General features: G+C 44.4%; 1 protein-coding gene across 5 annotated transcripts in view; it reads right to left on the bottom strand.

Annotated features, from left to right (window-relative positions):
* KCNH7 (potassium voltage-gated channel subfamily H member 7) overlaps positions 1 to 8,256 on the bottom strand; it is a 466,148-nt gene extending 457,892 nt beyond the window's left edge. For 4 of the 5 annotated variants that reach the window (XM_061608623.1, XM_061608624.1, XM_061608625.1 and 1 more), the window contains exons 1-2: positions 8,152 to 8,233; positions 4,088 to 4,318 (exon numbers count right to left, since the gene is read on the bottom strand). In XM_061608623.1, the coding sequence (XP_061464607.1) occupies positions 4,088 to 4,318; positions 8,152 to 8,227 (307 nt within the window). In that variant the 5' untranslated portion in view covers positions 8,228 to 8,233. Of the gene's footprint in view, positions 1 to 4,087; positions 4,319 to 8,151 lie in introns of all 5 variants that reach the window. The other variant, XM_061608627.1, reaches the window with a different exon arrangement.
* Positions 8,257 to 20,422: the final 12,166 nt, after the last annotated feature.

Raw genomic sequence — 20,422 nt, 5'->3', positions numbered from 1 at the left:
GTTCTTTTGAGCAAGAGGGCAGCACAGCAAGAAGAACCAGTGCAGTGTACTGGACAGAGTGTTACATTTGAACCAGGGAATCCTCAGTGTATAATCACCATCAGCCAAGCTTACCTTGTGCCACTCGCTATGTTCACAACTGCGTTACAGGCCTGTATGTTTATTTATTTATTTATTTATTTATTAGACTTTTATACCGCCCGACTAGCAATAGCTCTCTGGGCGGTGAACACAAGAAATACAATAAAATACGCAGTATAATACAGCAAAGACATATAAAAATAAAACAACTATCATGGCTTCCCCCATGGGATCCTGCAAACTGTGGTATGGTAGTAACAATACAGAGGATTCTCCTTTAGACCCCTAGGCCCTCTCAGAGGACAACTACGGAGGGAACAACAATTTCATTAGTTTAGGCTAGAATTAACTTGGTTTGGGACAAATCCCTGTTAAAAGACAGCATCAAAATAACCAGAAACACACCTGCCGGGGGGATTATCAAAAGGGCAGGAAGGATGGTTCCACTAAGCCACACTGCCAGCAAAACAATCCCTGAACACTGGAAAGCCCAGGCCACACCAAAACTGGGTACAAGACTTCCTGCAACGAGCAGCTCATGAGAAAATTCTGCTCAATAAACTACATAAAAAATTAAGCTTCCGAGAGATTTGGAGAACATTTTTGGAACTCTTCAGTGTATAATACCCACAGCTAGAAGTAGTAGGAGGCACAATGAAAGGATGGAAACTTCAACTTAACGGTTGTTAATCTGGGATCCCACCAGAGTACAGACACTCATTTATCCCAACCCTTATCTGAGCATGCAAGCCTGAACACTATATAACAAGCTAAACAACTGAACATCAGTAATGAAAATGATGCAACTAAAAAAGGAGAGGCATGAGGACAGAGGGAGGTAGGGGAGCTGGAGGGGCAGGGGGAGGGGGAATAAGGGACTGTACTGTTTTATTGTAATAATGTCAAAACCCTAATGAACAACAGATTTAAAAAGCTACAGTTCTAAACATACTGACTAGACAATAAAATCCACTTAATCGAAAGGATTTGTTTCTGGGTAAACATACTAGGTTTGTACTGTATCTCAGTTGTGGAGGTATGCCCTCTCTCCTACCTCGAAGATCTGTTGTGGGAATAAATATAGGGTAACTTTTATATATGCTGCCTCGGCAAGATTCAAGTAAGATAAAATAAATTAGTAAGGATGTTCACACCCACTGAAAACCACAAACACCTTTGGATCAACAGATACATTTTCTTTTGAACATTCAGAGAGGAATCTGATCCCGAGTTGTTGTTGCTTTAAAGGAACCATATTCTGCTCTTAGTAGCAACAGAAATAAGCTCATCCACCATCCGAGTCCCCAAATGTCAGTCTGGCAATGCCATCAAGAAGAATCCAATAGCCATCCTTGTCACTGTTACTTTAAAGCCTGATCCCCCTTTATCATCACAGTTCTCAAATGAATGTAAACAGCACAGTGGCAAGCCTCCAAAGCTAATTAAAGCTCCAGATTTGAATATATGAGATTGCTTTGCATTTCTCCTTTGAATACATGTACACAGTGCCAACAAAAACAGAGTACAGCATGCTTATGTATTATTCGGATTTGCGTAACATTTGACTTATAATGCTGAATAATCAGAAAAGAACACTAATTTAAACCTTCAGAAATAATAACCATTGCCATTTCCTTATCAGGATGCATCACGAAAACTGAACATGCTTGTGTGTGTTTTCCCCAACATCATATGCATAACACTGTATTATTGTTAGTTCATGCCCTGACTAATTATGTAAAGTATATTTTAGTCTGTCTGTAATCTTTCTTCCTTCCTCTTACTTTCTAAAAAGAATGTCCAAACTGTCTTCTGTTTGAAACAGGTACATTCTTTTTCTTTAATTCTTCCCACAGTAATTACTCAGTATTTGAAATGGGATGACTAGATGTTTGCTTAAAGATGACTAGTTCATGTCATGATCCTACTGCTATTTTACTTTGACTGCTGAGTATCTCGCTCAGTCAGGTGTCCTATTTAACATAAGTGCATGTCTGTGCATGTCCCCCCCCATGTCCCCCACCGTGAAGATCAACACTCTCAGCATGGAAATCTCCTCTTCTTAATTCAATGGAGACATTCCTCATATACACAAGGGACAAGTGGCATAACCAAAATGGACACCACCATTTACCTGGCTGCCCCAGATTATATAATATATGACAATATTGTTTTAATACTAACTCTGCATTTGGGTACATTCTTAACTCTATTCTCCTTGGTAAGGAAATTCATATTAGTAGAATGGAAACTCTGAAACCTGAACAGAGGGCGCACCCAGACTCTCGCTATTATTATTATTATTATTATTATTATTATTATTATTATTATTATTATTATTATTATTATTAATAATAATAATAATAATAATAATAATAATAATAATAATAATAATAATAATAATAATATACCGCCCCATAGCCAAAGCTATCTGGGCGGTTTACAACAATTAAAAACATTTAAAACAAATATACAAATATACAAATTTAAAAACACTTTTTTAAAAAAACAGTTTTGGGGTGGGATTCAGTTACATATCTGCAAATTCAGGTGGTACAGTTAAGGATTATTTGCAGCTCTTAAACAACAAACCTGCCCCCCCCATCAAACTTTTTGTGATAAGGAAAGTGACAGGGAAATGAAGTGGAAAGTGTGGCACAATGTTTGATGCAACATTGTCTAACTTCTCCACATGCTTGATCATCTCCCCGCAAACAAATCAGGATGAATGCTCATCCAAACAGGTGAATCCGGAAGCGACTTCAAACCTCATTATTAACCACTATCCAACACATTATTTACATATGCACAAACCCAATTTTTTCAAGTGCATATACCTGTAGCTCTTTGTTGGAATGTAGCCACTACACTGATTTTGAGCAAGTCACTTGCAGTAGTTTAAGCTTAGTCTCCCATCCACATAATGGGGCAATATTGACACATTTCATTAATTAATTCAGTGACAACTCATAAAAATATATCATGTGGATGAATTAGATATGAATTCTAAACTCCATAGTACACCAGAAATATATAATGATAATATTAATAACAATAATAATAAATGGATGTTGTATTTCACCAGAAAGAGAGATTCATTAAAAACATACATATTCAGCTATTGTTCTTACATATGGTGACAGCCTAACACATTTTTTTAAAAAAGCAAGATCACACATGCATACACTCCATTCTTTCAGGACTGGAGTTCTTTCTTTTTTAAAATCACTGAATGAAATGGAAATTGGAGGCTGGAAAGTGATGGACCCTTTGAAATTTACCACTTGAAACAACTACTTCACGTCACTTTTATGGAAATGCCAGACTGACCCAGCTTACACATCAGTCCTAAAGAGATTTAAACAGAAGCAACTTGCATGGATTGGAGTGAAATATTACACTTCAGAATAAATATGCTTATTCCGTTACAATAGGGCCCCACTCATACAGCAGGTTACGTTTCGGACCCCCACTGTAAAGCGAAAACCACTGTAAAGCGGAACCCATTGAATAGAATGGTGCGCAATGCCAGAAAACCGCTGTAAAAGCAGAACAAGCGCCGTATGAGTGGGGCTTTAGTCTAATTGCGTCTAATTGAGATCGCTGTATTAGTGTAGCGCTGTAAAGAGAAGCGCTGTAAAGCGGGGCCCTACTGTTTCTGTAAAAGTGCAATTTCACTATGATTGAGTTAAAAGGTGGTGACTGGGTTGACTGAGAGAGTCCTAGGTTAGTTGTTTGCCATCATATTTTAGGTGGTGCATTGTGTAGGCAGGCCACTATGAGATATTTTGTTTATGCTATCTTACATTACTCCAATTATTGGTGTATTGTATTTATTATAGTTCCATTTTATCTTTTTTGTACTAACACACTGTTCACATAGCATATCATAAGCTATGTCAAATGACTCCTAATGAGAATCAAAGAAGCCGCCTTTCATAATCTATTCCAAAACAAGCAAATTGCTCAAAACCATTTTTAATTTTAAAAAGTGAAACTACTTTACCATCTTTATGATAATAGGTGACTTCCACTTTCCTCTCCTCTGACCCAAGCAATGCCTGAGCAATTTGGGCAATGTGATGCCTTTTGGTCTCTGGTCCATGAAGAAAGTCACAGGTGCATGGTTTTTGCATGACATCTGGCCTGGAGAATCCAGTCATCTCACAGAACCCATCATTGCAGTAGATGATAGCACAGTTCTGCACTCTAGCATTAGCAATGATGAATTTTTTATCTGCAATAAAAAAGTAATGCATTTTTCAGTAATCTTACAACATTTCACAAAATATCACAGCTGCCTGGACAGGAGATATTTCTGCATCTGATTTCTACAGTGTAGTAAGCTTCAACAGATATTCAATACCACTCAAGTGTACCAGAGCTCTTTTAAAATTCCAATAAAAAGGAGATGAATTAAACACAAAGTCACCTGGACTGGTGGGAGATTTAATCCAGGAAGTTGTATTGCAAAGTTTATTACTGGCTATAAATGTGGCTGTAGTTTTTATTGTGCTAGAAAAGTCCAATGGGATGGATGGCTAGTGTAAACATCCAAGTAGTCAGGGTGAATAGGAGCCATTCTTTGGCTCTAATTTTAGCTGGGGTTGCTTGCCAAAGCTCATGAAATAGGCCTCATAACAGGTCTAAATCAGGGGTTGCCAACTTAGTGCTTGTGGGGATCCCTACCACTGCCCCCCAATGAAATTACGCCTGAAAGAAGCATTCATCTGTTATAATAGAATAAGTTGCAGCATGTTGTGGTGCCCACAATGTTTCTCCACATTGCCAAAAGTTTGGCAACCCTTGATCTATGCTTTGTAAAGAAACTCTAGCTCTAATGAAACCCTAGGTATAGACAGGTCTACAGGAAAAAGAGAATGGGGATGTCCCGCTAATAATTTAACACTCTTGCAAATAATTCCACAAAAATAACTAGCACATAAAAACATCATTAGCCTTTGGATCACGTTGTTGGTTACATTAGTTGTTAGTTATTTCAGTAGTCTGAGGAGCATCAATAAATTAAACTTTAAAAGAGAGCAAACAGTAGTTCATTTTGAAAATGCTTCCATGCTTGGTTAGTGGAGGACATTGATGGCTGAAGAAGACTGATCCTGGCAACTTGGAAATCACTGGATGAAATAACTGCAACTGTTCTTGAATGTTTTCAGCTGTAACTATTTTTGGAATGTTTGAACTGTTTAGTTCAAATGTTTAGATTTTTTTTTTAAAAAAAATGTTTTGTTGATGTGTTTGTCACCCTGGGCTCCTTTGGGGAAAGGGGTGGGTTATAAATGCAATAAATAAATAATGATAAATATTACTAGGAATATTCCTTATCCATCTAGCTCTTTACTGTCCACTCTGACTGGCAGGAGCCCACCAGGGTCTCAGAGAGAGGTCTTTTCTATCACTTCCTAGCTGGGATTGAACCTGGGACCTTCTGCATGCAAAACAACTCCACTTCCTTTACCAGTGACTTTGCTACAGTCCCATCTGGAGACAGTTCTGATTTGCCACATAACGAAACCAGTGTCTGTTATTTATATGCTTGATTTTTACTTGACTCATGAGATTTTGCAGTGTAATGGCACTGTAAAGTGAGAAGGAAACTACTTTTTTTTCCTTTATGCTTGGGCCACCACTGGCACCCAAGTGCCCTTCTGCACAACAAAGGCAACTATGGCTTCAAATACACATTGATTGCTATACAAAATTATGTCACAATTATTGGTATATTAAATGACCACAGATTACAGGACTTTATTGCACAACACAGTAAATGCACCCCAATCCTGAAAGGTTGATCAAGAAGCAAGTTCTCTTGATCGAACTGGCTTTCAATTGCTTCAGATCCAGTGCACTTGACAGACTAAGGCTGCATACATGCCATACCTTTAAAGCACCCCCCAAAAAGAATCCTGGGAACTGTAGTTTGTTAAGGGTAGCCCTATGCGGGGTAAACTGCAGTCTCCAGGATTCTGGTGTGTGTGTGTGCGCGCGCGCATGCCTTAAATTTGCTTTAAAGTTATGGTGTGCATGCAGCCTTTGAATGCAATCCTATATATGTTTATTCAGAATCAAGTCCCACTGAGTTCCGTGGAACTTGGTTTTAGATATGTGTGTACAGGGTTGCAGTTTTCATCTCATACAAATGTGGAACCACATAGTTCTAGATCACTGGAGGAGTAAGTTGTGACGTCAAGTATTATTATACAGTCCAAGTGTAACAATATGTGGTAGCCAGGTGTCTTTCTTGAAACACTTACCCGAAGATTCTCTCTATCAAAATGACATTGCCTTCTCTCTCTCTCTTTTTCCTGAGCCTGTTATTTTTAATGACAGGTGCAGCTCTGAAGCCACATCTGTCTTCACATTATGAACCAAGACACGATTCAGCCATTCACCTGACTTACTTCCTAAGCTGCATCAGAACTTTCACGTGAAAGTTACATGCATGATGTACCTCCATGAGCAACACAAAATGTCCTAATGTTTATATTTGAAGTCATGACAGGAAATCTGCAAAGCTGTTATGCATCCTGTATTTTCTCTTGGTTATTCTCAACCCCTTGCACATTCTGTCAGATATCCATAATTTACAGCTCATCCCAGATGGAATGTTTGATAATTTACAAGCTACCTTCGCAACAACCATAACTCCTGTCACTCAAGGGCCTCATTATGCCCAGTCTTAGAGAGATAAATAAATCCCCTGACTTTAATAGGGTACTTACATCCCAAAGAGCTGCAGGATCTGACCTTTATGTATCTAATGTGAGCTATGAGTCTATTACTTTGATAGAAATTGTGCCTATCCACTGAGAAAGATTCACAATAAATGCATGTTAATCCTACACTATTCTTCAACATATTTTAAATTTACTAAGTATTTAAGGAAATTTGCATGTGTCCAGCATATTGTTTCAGTATGTGGTTTTCTCAATATTAGAGAACCAAATCAGAGCAGGCGTTATCTTCTTAAAAACATTACCTGTATCCAAACGATAAAGGTTGCAATGCTGTGCATGCCTACCAGAGAGAAAGCCCCACTGAACACAATGGAGCTTACTTCTGGGTAAACCCTGCATAGGATCGCACCAGAAGACTGCAATCTCAATCACGTTTACTAGGAACTAAGTCTCATTTAAATCAATGAAATTTACTTCTGAGTAATCATGTTACTGCAGGCAAGGCAGTCCATTACACTGCAGGCAAGGCAACCCATTACAGCTACTTTCCAAGCGGCTGCTGAAATTAGGAGGTATCTATCAGACAGAAATCTAAAGCCATCATAGGCAATATTCCCTCCGGAAATGTCTCCAGAATTCACTGGCTGGAAACTTTTTCATAAACTAACATTAAACAAGGAGCCTCAGGGCAAAAGGTCGGAAAGAGCATGTAGTTTAGGAATATAGAAAACTGCCTTATACAGAATCAGACCATCGGTCCATGTGGCTCAGCACTAACTGGCAGCAGCTCTCCAGGGTTTCAGGAAGGGGACATTATCAGCCCTACCTGTAGATGCTGGGGATTGAACCGCGGACCTATTTTCCCTCACCTTGCTTCCCTTTCCCAGGCCGTTTTACACTATCCCAATCTATTCCAAAACCCAATCCTGTCTTGTCCCAGTTCAGAAAATGCTCCCGGGCAGGCCGACAGATTTCATCAACCAGCCTTGCCTCCGCTCTGCCTCCCTTGAGCCGTCGGAGGGGTCCCAAGGCAGGCAGGTAGGCAAAGAGTTGGCTGCTTGAGGAGCTGGGAAGAAGAAGAGCCGAAGGCAAAGGTTCCTAGAATGGGAAGAAAGCACGGCAAGGGAAGCAACCCGGAGTCCGCCTCTCCTGACGCGACGGCTCAGCATCAGCAACCCTTCCCAAGCCTGACAGCCTTCCGCCGAACTTGCCTGGGTTCAGAGTTCCTGCCCCACACCAGCACCCGCACCCGCACGCACCCCTCACTCGTTTCCCTCTTCATACCGCCAGCAGCGGCAAAACAAACGCCCGGAGCGACAGCAGGCAGGGACGGAGAAAGGGCGGCGGGGGGAGGGGGGGTCTGCGGAGAACTCACTTTGCCCTTCGAATTTCCGGATGATGGTCCCCAAGAAGGTGTTCTGCGGTGCCACATGACCTCGGCGCACGGGCATGTTGGATGGCTCCGCTTCGGCTTCCCCCGGGCGCGATGACTCCTCCGCGGCTGTCTCTCTCCCTCGCGCCCGCGCTCCCTGGCGGCTGCTGGGGTCGCCGGCGCCCGCCTAGCCGTCGCGAGGGACCATCCTGCTTTCGGCCCGCGCCGGGGGCAGCTCGTCGCTTTCCTCCGCTCAGCAGCGCTCAGCCGCCGCCGCCGCCGCCGCTCGCCCTCTCGGAGTCAGCTCCATGCTCAGCCTTTGCCTCGGGGTGAACCTGACACGCGCTTCGCCGCGTTGGAGAGACGGAGCGAGCCAGGGAGGGGCCGGGCGGGGAATTCGCCAGAGGTGATCGATCGGCGTCCTTCGGTCTCTCGCCTCGCCGCCTCCTCCTCCTCCCCCCCTCGCGCGAAGCCCCTAAACCTCGCCCATTCCACCCGCGCCAATGACGGCCGAGGCTGCCGCTGCCGCCACGGAGGGATGGCAGCAGGCTCTGCCGGCGTCGAGTGGCGCTGGTGGCGGGAGGGAGTGTGACTGACGTCCCTCCGGAGCCGCCTGCGAGCAGCTCCGGCGCGGCTCGTCGCAGCAGCAGCAGCTCGGATTACTCGAGCGTGGTTTAGCAGGAGCCAGCCAATAAATCCCTCCCGAAGCCGGCGATGAAACACGGCGCGACCGGCGGGGAGGAATCGGCGACACCCCCGGCAGCCCCGTCTCCCGCGCGCACACCCACCCCGAGCGCCGCGGCGAGGGCGGGAGCCGGGAGAGGCGTGCGCGAGGCGGAGGGGAGCTGGAGAAGAAGGGAAGGAGACGCCTAAGGCTTTGTCGGAGCCGGCGAAGCCCCCGGGTCGGATCATTCAAGGTGTGACAGAGCGCCCGGCAGCGTGTGCAGAGTGCCCTTCTCCTGGCTGATGGAGTTGGTCCCAGAAAGACCCGGGCCTGGCTCCGAGGTCGGCCTCCCGGTTGCAAAGCACTAAAGCAGGAATGGGGAACCTGCGCGCCCCCCCCCCAGGTGGCTGCACTGTGGGCTCCAGCTCGCCTCGGCCCCTGGCAGCCTGGCCAACGCTCAGGGATGATGGGATTTGTGGTCCAGCAACATCTGGCAGGCGACGGGCTTCCCCGGCAAAGAGAAGGCTTCCTGCCTTTCTCTCTTGGGTGATGGAGTCGCCCTAGATGGCTCGGCTTTGTCTAGGGGCTTCAGTTGAGGTTTGGCCGGAAACCTGTGGGAAGGGAACGTGGCTGCTCTTGAGCATGTGTAAAGTGCAGGTGCGGCGGCGGCGCCTCCCCCCCCCCCTGTGCTGAACTGGAAGGACTTCGCCGAGCCCGAAGCTGGCCCCTTTAGAAATTAATATGTACTGCTGGGTGGCAATGAAGACAGTGCGTTCGTCTTCATCGCCTCACCTGTTGCTGGGCTGAGCCTCCTCTCTCTCACATACACAGAGACACGCACACGCTCTCCACCACCCAGGGAGATTTCTGATCCAGGAAGAATTCGGATTTGCGGCTTTCCCGGCCCAAACGTCCCGACTTGATGTCCAGAGGGCCGATCCAATCCAGAATAAGGCTCCTGCTAGGCGGAAGAGAGCAGCCTAAATACTCTCTGCAAACTTCACAGTCCGTTTCTCTCATGCGGATAGACACACCATGGACAGCTTCTCATTCCCGAAGAAAACTGATAAACCGTTTACCATAAACCATTGTCGTATTGTTTTTAACTATGTTTTAATTGGGTTTTTAATTCTGTCGTGTTTTGGTATTTTGATATATTTTTACAAAACGTTTGGCTTATAAATACATTAATAAATAAATAAATCACACTACAGTGTATCAGATGGGCTTACACCAGGGGAGGTTAGTCCATTAGGGCAGATGGGGTAGTGCCCCACCAATCTCAGCCAGCCCACAGCAAGCCATTTGCCTTCTCACTTATAGCTGATATAGTGGGTAACACTGTCTCTCCCCTTCCTCTTCCTCCTGCGTTGCCCTTATAGAACTCAGCAGGGAGGATAGGGGCAAAATGAGGGTTCTCAGCACACTAGTCACTTACCCCAAAGTGTTTCCATTGGCCACACCTGGAGGGGCAACGGGTCCATCTGCCCATCAGTTGCAAAATCTGTTTGAAGCTGAATCTAAAAAAACAAAAAGCACGCTGGAGCTGATCCCACCAGGTTTTACAGTAAAAGGGGGCAGAGTTTGACTAGCACCATATGCCCCTAGCATGTGCCCCCCCCGAAAGGGAACCTGCAGAACAGTAAGTGTGCCTCTATCCTAGAATTGGTTGGTTCTACCTGTGAAGGCTTTGGCTTCACCTACTGTCCACCTCTCTGCTTTCTGCCCTTCCAACCTCACCAGGGGCTTATAGATGTTTTCCCCTCACCTTCCTTGTTTTACTTTGTTTTTTAAAAAAAATTCTTTGTATTTACTCATGGCAGCCTGATTCTGTCCATGTTTACACTGAAGTAAATCCCACATTTTTCAATGAGACTTACAGTGCAATCCTATGCCTATCTCCTCAGAACTAAGTCTCTTTGAGCTCAGTGTAATTTACTCCTAGGTCAGTGTGTATAGGAATGCAGCCTTATGTGCATAGGATTGTAGCCTTTGTCTTTCTTTTCACCTTAAGGTGAAGTTCCTTGCTCAGACTTCCTCTACTTAAAATTGATTTGCCTCCAGTTCAGTGCTTGGAAATGGCTTGTCTTCGTCTACAGATCAACACAGCTTTTTGATAACAAAGAGGAAAAATGTAATGTGTGCACAGAACCGGTAGGCTGCCTGCTTACAGAGGTACCCCATATATATCCGAAAACTCTTATTATGCTATCTTGTGCACAACACACTGAAAAACAGTCTCACCCCCCCAAAAAAAGTTCTGCAAATTTTATTGAGTCTCACCAAGCAATCTAGCTAACATTCAGCAGTCATTAGCTTTGTGTAATTATTAGTAGGTGACAATTTGTCTGAGGGACAGCAGAGGATAGCTAGAGAATAATGATGCATTGCAGGTCAGGTAGATGGGTGGATGGAGAGTGTTCAATTGATGAAGGATGGTCTACGAGGTGCAGTAATGTGAAGGTGAATAAGGGCAGATGTACAGGTGTTGGACTACGACCTGGGAGGGCAGGGTTCAAATCCCCACACAGCCATGAAAATCACTGGGCCAGTCACTGCCTCTTAGCCTCACGAAAACCCTGTTCATAGGGTCGTCATAAGTCGGAATCGACTTGAAGGCAGTACATTTACATTACACTTTATGGTTGATCTAGTGGAAATGTCAGTGCTTCATGAATAGGATTTTGAGGGGTGGGAAGTAAACTGTTGCCAGAAATATTTCAGTTTTAAGACTTTTGGAATATAAACCAGGCAGATGTGCATTATATCACTATATTATGTAAGAAATCCCTCTTGAATCAGCAAGAAGTGGCAGTTGTCAAGCCATCCAAGGGCATATTAAAATGGAGGAGATCCTCGGATGTGTTGATTCGGGACTCCCCAAGCACAATTTTCTTCCCTCCCCAAACCCCATTGATTTTGGCGGCACCCATGGCAATAAGAAAAAAAAGCTAATTACAGCACACACAGCACTGGGGTGTGCAACACCTATTGTCCTGGTAGAGATGCAAATTCCCTCTTCCTTGGTCATCAGGTTAATCATTTGATGAGCAGAGAGGGGGAAATAACCCCTTCCTCAGCAACAAATTAGCTGGGGAGGGTGGCAGTTTGCTCTGTGTTTGCTGTGTATGTATGTATATGTGAGATTGTGTTTAATGTGGGCACACAGCTGTGGGTGTATGCCCACTTTTGACCACACTCACCACCGGCATGCAGCCCTTGGGCCAGAAAAGTCATTAGACTGAAAATATTAAAGGTAATACCAACCATACAATCTACTGTAGACTTCAGAAGAAACTTGACCGAGTTAATTTTGACTCATGGAGCCTTACCATGACCTATGCTAAGAAGGTGGAACCAGGGGTAGAGTAATATGGATTAATTACTATGAATGGCCTGAAAAGATGTTCAAAGTCCTCTTCTCATGCCATGGAGTTTCAAGGTTCTCTCCTGATGCAATCTGATGTTGATGGGGGTAGGTTGCAGATCTGGATTTTTGCAGTTCCTGCTAGTTCAGTGCGGCTTATTCCCACACGTAGATGGGATGCACATAGCACTGCATACATGAGCATAACCATAAGCATGCCTCATCATCAGAAACAAATCCTACTGTGTCTAAGACCCATTCCTTGGTAAATGTCCATTTTAGTTGGGTTTTGGGAGAGAAACAGTGCTCAAATTAAAGGTTACATTTATTTGGAGAGGAATTCAGAATGTTTGTGGCTCAGCTCTGGATGGTATATTTATAAAAAGATCCAGGTGCGCATGCACGCACATGCATCCTCATCCTCCCCTTCACTACAGAGCTGCGCAGTTCTCAATTTTACAAATGAGGAATGAGTCTTCCTAAAGGCCACCTAGAAACTCTGTGACAGAGACAGAACCCATGCTCTAGGCCTCTCCTGTTTGTGTTCAATAAAGAGTAGTCCCCAGCTGTGGAATGCTCTCCCTAGAGACGCCCTCCTGGTGCCTTCAGTCACATCTGTTTGGTGCCATGTAAAGACCTTGCTGTTCACCCAGGCCTTGTAACCTCTTTAAACATTTCTGGTACAACAACTGCAGTCCTAACCATGCCTACTCAGAAGTAAGTCCTGTTGAATTAATAGTGGAGCTTACTCCCAGGTAAGTGGGGTTAGGACTGCAGCCTTATGCATCTAAGTTTTACCTTAAAGCTGATATTGGTTATTATTTTACTCTGACAATGCTTGAGTATTGAGTATTCCGTTTTACCCATAGGGAATTATTGTATGGATGTTGTCTTTAATGTACTTTTATTTCTTTATTTGGTGATAATAAGTGTAAAGAAATAAAAGAAATATTTGTTCCCACAAAATCTCTTGCCAAAGCTTCAGGGAGAGGACAGCTCCTCTCCCTCTGTGTGTGTGTGTGTGTGTGTGTGTGTGTGTGTGTGAGAGAGAGAGAGAGAGAGAGAGAGAGAGAGAGAGAGAGAGAGAGAGAGAGAGAATGGCACGTGAGAATCAAGAGAATAAAAATGAAAGTTCATGGACGCTTCAGGGTTACCCGCTAACTCCAGGCGCGTTCAAGGGATAGAAACGTTGGGGAAGGAGGTAAAAAAAAAAGGAAAAAACGCAGAGCAAGGAAGGCGGAGAGAGCAAACTAGCGGGCGGATGCGTGGGAGGAAACCTCTCCTACGATGAGGGAATTTTCCTCCTTGATGGCCAAGTGCAAGGCTCACACTGCCACCGCGCCCGCAGTACTGACTTGGGAATCGGCCCTTATTAATAATCCGGCAGCCCCTGATGGTTTTGGAGAAGACGGAAGAGAGGATTCCTCATTTTGAGCCGTCTTGCAAACTATTCAGACTGCACCACCTTGGAGAGAGATACCGCACGGTGTCACTCAAAGCCGGGCCAGATGCTGAAAGAACCCTGGTTGGTTTCGTTGGCTGCACACACACACACACACACACACACACACACAGACTCCTAGCCTTTGTCCCCTTGCACTTCGTGTAAATTAATCTTGGCGCAATTTCCACCCCACCGATTCGGATGAGAAACGTCATACGGAATTCACTTTCGCTGAAGGAGGCCGGGAAGGAGGCCGGGGGGTGGGCGTTGCGCCTGGCTGGCTTGCCCCCTGGTTGTGAGCGTGACGACAAAAGCGCCCGAAGGAAAGGGAACTACTTGGCATTGATTCGCGCCCGTCGAGCACTGGCGGCTGGCGGGTTAGGCTGCAATCTAGTACACACTTACTTGGAAGTAAGTCCCGTTGAACCCAGTGGAGCTTACTTCTGAGCAGGCATGTCTCGGATTGCAGCCTCAGTCTCAAGGCTGGGGTGGTTTCAAAAGGCCGGCCGTCTCAAGGAGGGCGCAGCCGGGCCCTCGGAGCTGTCCGTGGTGCTGACGCTGAACCCGGAAAAAAAAAAGCAACCACCAGCAACCTCTCGAGCGCAAGCCCTCCCCTGCCGAACTAAACCGACTGGTGAAGCCCCGGAGACTTCTCCCCCCTCTCTTCCACGCTCCCGGCCAAATCACAGCCTTTTCCCGCAGTAATAACTCAGCAGAAGAGGCCTCGAGGGAGGCGGCTATGATTTGCTGGCGATCATTAAGGTTTCCTGAACGAACAGAGGTGGGCCGGTTCAGCAGCTTCACAGAGTGAGGCGACGAGGACCCTTCCCGTACGATCTAGCACAGAAGGAAGAAGCACGAGCATCTTCAGACTAGCGGAGAACCGAGCGCCCTGTCCAGTTCAACTCTCCTAGCGAGAGAGAGGTGCTCCCAGCTAATGGCTATACTAAGCGCAGTGCTGCTGAGGCAGCCGCCTTCCATCTGCCCTTTGGCAGTACTCGCCGGTGTTTCCTGACTCCCCAAGTCCTCTCTCAGGTGTTGCTTTTGTTACTTGTTATGTCTTATCCAACAGATTTGGCAGCCGAGGTCTGTATTCTGCTTGGAATAAATTGGTAGTCACTTCCACCCGATCTCCGGGCACGACTGCAGGTTTAGGCAGGGCCCAGAGTGCTGAAAGGGAGATAGAGAGAAATAAAGGAGGTGGGGAAGAGGGAATGGAGATCGAATTAGATACAACAGACTGTTTATTTTTTTAATGTATGTATGTATTATATTTATATCTCACTTTTCCTCCAAGGTGGTGCTTCCCCTCCCCGTTTTATACTCACAACAACCCTGTGAGGTAGGTTAGGCTGAGGAAAAATGACTGGCTCAAGGTCACCCAGTGAGCTTCAGGGTGGAATCAGGATATGAATCCTGGTCTCCAGGTCCTGATGCATTGGCTCTCTGTTGTGAGGAGATATAAGTTAAGGACTCCTTACATCTGGTCACCTATGATGTGATGACCACTAGAGAGCCCTCTAAGTTTTTAGCAGAAAGGGCACCCAATTTTTCTAAACATTTTTTTCACATTGAAGCAAAGGATATGGAATCCGTAGGGGGGGAAACTGGTGGTAGGTAATTCAAAAAGTATGTTTTGAATGAAGGGCAAGAAGGAACGTCACCAGAAAAATCATTCAGGACTTTGGTATTACCTGACGTTCATCATGTTCTGTTGACTTCTTCCCCACATGTATGACCTCCCCTATCTTAACTTAGTCTTCACCTGTTTACTTCATCCCCCTTCTCTGCTCTCCCACTGTCCTGATTGTTTTTGGTATCTCCACTTTTCCTGTGTTCCTGGGGTTTTCTTATCCATCTGCTTAAGCACTTCAACACACCCCTCTGTGGCCACACTGAGGATAATGAACTTTAAAAATAAATAACTAAATTGACAAAATGGCACAGTGTCATTTTGGGAAGATTCATTAAAACATGTCTTGCTACTCATCTTATGGGATCATTCTATGTACAGTGCACTTTTGGATTTTTCCTTAAAAATTGACATTCTTGTCATACATGTTAAGTGAGTTTCCTATGTTTTCCTTCAATTCCCCCTTCCAGCTGCACGCTCCTGCACCCTAACCCTTGAAACCCTCAGGAGTGGATTTTAAGGGGCTGCAGAGTGGAAGCAAGAAAGCTCTGTCCCATTCACTGAAGGAAAACTAGCATTGAAGTCATAGTCCTCCCATGGAATAATTACAGACATACCAAACTGGCATTGAAATATGTGCTCAGATGCCATGGCTGACATGCTCTTTTGAGGGGTTACCTGAGCTAAAGTGACACATTTTGGGAAGGGGGAAGGGGGAAAGGGGTGTAGGGTAGTGGGCAGAGTGATGGACTAGGTCCAACCTGGGTCCGAACCCCCACTCGGCCATGAAGCTCACCTTATTTATTTATTATTTGATGTATATCCCGCCCTTCCTCCCAGCAGGAGCCCAGGGTGGCACCTTCTCTCAGTCACCTTGGGCCAGTCATCTTCTTTCAGCCTAACCTGCCTCACAGGGTTGTTGTGAGGATAAAATGGAGAGGAGAGAACTATGTATGCCACCTTAAAACTCCTTGCAGGAAAGATGGGATTTAAATGTAATAATAAATAAATAAATAAATAAATAAGGTAATGTTGTTATTACTATTTTTTAAAAGTTCTATATTTTGTGGACAGCCCCATGGCTCCAAGGATGCTCTCATTTCCAGAACTCTGCATTCCAGGAGTGCTGATCAACCATTGCCACATAGCCTTGTAGAGCCTTGAACTGCAATACAGTAAAGCAAAAAAGGAAAAAAGGGGGGGAAAAAGCCCGTTCCATCAGCACAGTACAGCAGGTGGTTCATTTTAATTCAGTAGAGCAACACTGACATATTTATCCAGAAGTAAGTTCCACTGAGTTCAACAGGCCTTGCGCCCGGGTAGTTGGGTAGAGGAGAGGTCATTTGTATTGGAACATGCACAATCAAATAAAGGGAGGCTGCACGGTTATTTTCTGCTGAACATTTTGTAGCCGCACTGCAGAACTTTCATTTGAACACTGATTATTCTGTATTGCCGAAGACCGAATGAACGTTCTTCCATTAGTCAAGACAGGTATATTATACAGCCAGAATTAACTCTTGGAAGTGGGGGAAACTTTACTGTGTGGAAGAGACAAGTGGGACCTGCAACAAAATGTGGCAGTGTGTCAGGGCACTCTTTAAGAGGAGCACCTCTGCTCATGGATCCAGCCAGCCTGGAACAGTAGCTTTACTGTGTTGTTCAGGCCTTGGGGTTTCAGGCTCTGAGTTTCAGAAATGGGGAAGGGATAAAGGATACCTTTCCTTCTGATTCTCCCCACTCAACCCCTCCCCCAGCCTTCCATGCTGTGCAACATACACTCCTTGCCTATCAATGTTAGGCAGGCGTCTCTGTTGCATTGTTTTTGCCTGTTAATTTTTTTTTTGTTTAGGCAAGCCTATCCACACATATAATTTTATTATGTATACATTTGTTTTTAAAAAAACTGTTTATTTTATAGTGTAACATTTGATAATGTTATTGTCCTTATTGTTACTTTTGAATGAATATTGTATACTATTATGTAACTTGCTTAGAGTTTTTTTTAATTAACCAGTATATAAATCCTGCTAAATAAATAAATAAAAATCCAGCGCTAGAGAGTTCAAAACTTGAGTATTTTATCACAGTATAGCAGGAGGCATAAAGTTCTGGAAAAAGCCACCCCTAGTCTTAGTCTCCCACCTCCTCCACGACAAGCTGTTAGGGGACTGGGGAGGACATTTCCCTCTGCCTGCCATTGGCTCATTGTGGCTGCTGCTGTTTCCAAGTGATGCAAGAACACTCTGTCTCGAACTCATCTTAGCTCTAAGTAGGATTGGTAGACTCACACAATCGGCCTGATGTCTGGTTCCTTTTAGTAGCACAACATGTGTTGAGGGGGCAAATCTGCTCTTGCGACACTGCAGTCACTGCTGCTTACCTAGATGGGGTTGGGATGAGGTGGACCAGGATGGGGGGTGGGGTAGGCACATGGTTACACTAGTGGGAACTGCTGTCACTAATCCAGTTGTCCTACCAGTGAAACCTTGTGGCCCTGACCTCACTGCTGCCCCCACCCCACCCTTGCTTCGGTAAGCAGCAGCAATGCCTTTGGTGGAGGGTGGCTCTGAGGCTCCACCACCACACTGCTATAGATTCCTTTAGACTCAGTGACCCCTCTACTGACCATCAACATTATGTAAACTCTCAAGTTCCTGACAGGTAGGATTTTGCCCCTCCAAAATATCATTCCTTTTAAATCATAATGCATATCTGATTGTGCTGATTATGTACAAGTCATCATCTTATTTTTTTGGTGGCCCTGTTTTGTTTTGAAACTGACAGGCACTCAGCCACCAGAGTTTGTGATTAGAGGGAATAATGATGACCAGTGTATTAAAAATCTGTCTGACTGGGCAGAGCTAGATTGATCACTATGCTTAGCAAGGTGTTCCACAGCCAGATTAAGCCCCCTTGGTGACATCATTTTCTGGGAGTTTCCACAAATGGTGCTTCTTTTAAGATCTTTTAAAATCCCATGCAGCATAGAACACAGTGATGGTGACTGACTCTTTATAAGTCAAAGGAGAAGGGATCATGTTTCCTCCTTCACTTTAGAAAATGGGTAGCTGGCTGATAGAGGCATTGCTGGCCTATTCTAGTCTATGAATTTATTAACAGAAGAAACCCTGAAGACATGAGCCTACAAGACCAGTAATATAGTGCAACTCAGAGTTTTGTGTATTTCAATCCAACCCTACTAGTAAAAGATAGATGAGCTCTGATCTGGTGTGTTCATATTGCACTTTTGATTGATGTCACTGTATGACTTCCTTTTCACTTAAGTGTTGGCTATTGCCCATAATGCAGTACTGGATTTGAGATCATCGTGGCAATGGCTTATTCATTTTTAAATTGGTTCTTTTCTGGGTTCCTTTGAGTTCCATACTTGGACAACAATTCTCCTTTGCAGAGGAATATAGAACAGTTACCCACCATGTGATTGTAATGGTGTGGAGGAGAGATTACTCATCCCTTGCCCCCCACTGTCCACATGTTGGGTAGTAATGGATGGCGTGGTGGGGTGGAGACATTTACCTGACCTCCTGGCAGGTGAGTTGCTGCTGCTTACAAGGAGGGAGAGGGATGGAAGGATCTGTAAATTTTGGTTCTCTCTCATTCTAATCTTAAATTCATTTCTCCACATTTCTGCAGCAATATGGGATTTTTAAAAAAAATATTAAGCTTCATGAAGGTTCTTTAGCATTTTAGTGCAAATTTCTCCTTACACATACATTTTTGTATGCCGTTTAGTACACATTTTACAAGCATTTTCTCCCAATATAATGCATTTGTATGTTATTTTCACTAAATATGTTCATGTTATGCACACTCTCCCCTAAAGTATGCATTTTTGTAAACATTGGTTGGAGAACTGCATTGCAAAATTCAGATAAGTGCTAATTTCAAAGGATGTCTGTGTTTAAGTTCTCATATTGTTGTGGAAAGGGCAAATTTAAGTGAGAACTAAATCAAATTTCTCCCCCATCCCTGTGGAGGAGAGAGGCAGCAGGGAGGGTGGCATGGTAGAAACACACCGGCAGGAGCACACTATTGGCTCCAAGGTGCATTTGGACTGCACCAATCTCATAGCCACCTCCCCCCTCCTCCCCCCCTCCCAGCAAGCAGCAGCAACTCACCTGGGAGGTCAGATAAACTCCTTTGCCCCACCATGCTGTCCGCTACTGGTGCTAGAGGACTGTCTGCAAAGGGAAGCTTGCTGTACACGAGTGTTCTAAATGTAGGATGTGAAAAGAGGTCAAGACTCCTCCTGCACCTTTAAAAATAAGGTAGCTAAGGGAATTTCAGGAGGTGAAGCTCATATGGCCTGAGCGTCTTCTCCACAACTATTAAACCTTCTGGAGCCTTGTCCTCTTTTTCACTTGGTCACCTCAAATTCACAGAAAGAATCTATGCATATACAGCAGGCTTCCCATTTACAGAGCCCCCTGGGGGCAGTGGGGACAGGATGCTGCAATGGGGGAATGGCCAGGAAGCACGGTTCTGTTCTCTCCCTCTGTGCAACTGCAAGAGCAGGAGGATAACACCTGCAAAGGGCTAGTGTTAGAATCCATGACAATCCATTACAATGGCATCATTGCAGGCAATAATATCTGCATTACCTGTTTCTGCTTTATTCCTTTATTTGCTTTGTTTGCAGCAGCATCAAGAAGATTTCTAACACCATAAAGATCTGTCCCATGGTATTATGTAAATGCCTGACCTAAGTCTACTGTTTTCAGGTAAAGACTCTGACCAATGAGATTATTTATCATATTTCCAGATAGCATACAGCTAGGCAAGGCTGAAAACTATTTGAAGGAAAAGACTCAAGCTGAAAATAGACTTGGCAACGGAAGAAATTGTGTCAGTTCAGCTGCTTTGACATACACTGTCTTTGCTGGCATAGTTGAAGATAAATCTCTGTTTTTGTTAATATTATTTATTTAACTGATTAGTTGCTTGCTATGCAAAAAGTCTCCAAGCAACTTAACAAAGCTTAAAAACATAACACATAACATAATATCACAAAGGAAGCAGCAGCAGCAGCAGCAGCAGCAATACATTACAATGAAAAACCACACACAAATTCATAGAACAGGCCCAGTAAAACAGCAATAAACAAATTTTGGCAGCAAAACATATCATCCAGTAAATCATAGT

The sequence above is a fragment of the Rhineura floridana genome, chromosome 2 (assembly GCF_030035675.1).
Source record: "Rhineura floridana isolate rRhiFlo1 chromosome 2, rRhiFlo1.hap2, whole genome shotgun sequence".
NCBI lineage: Eukaryota > Metazoa > Chordata > Lepidosauria > Squamata > Rhineuridae > Rhineura > Rhineura floridana.
Note: the sequence above shows the minus strand (reverse complement) of the source record. Positions and strands in the feature narration are given on the sequence as shown.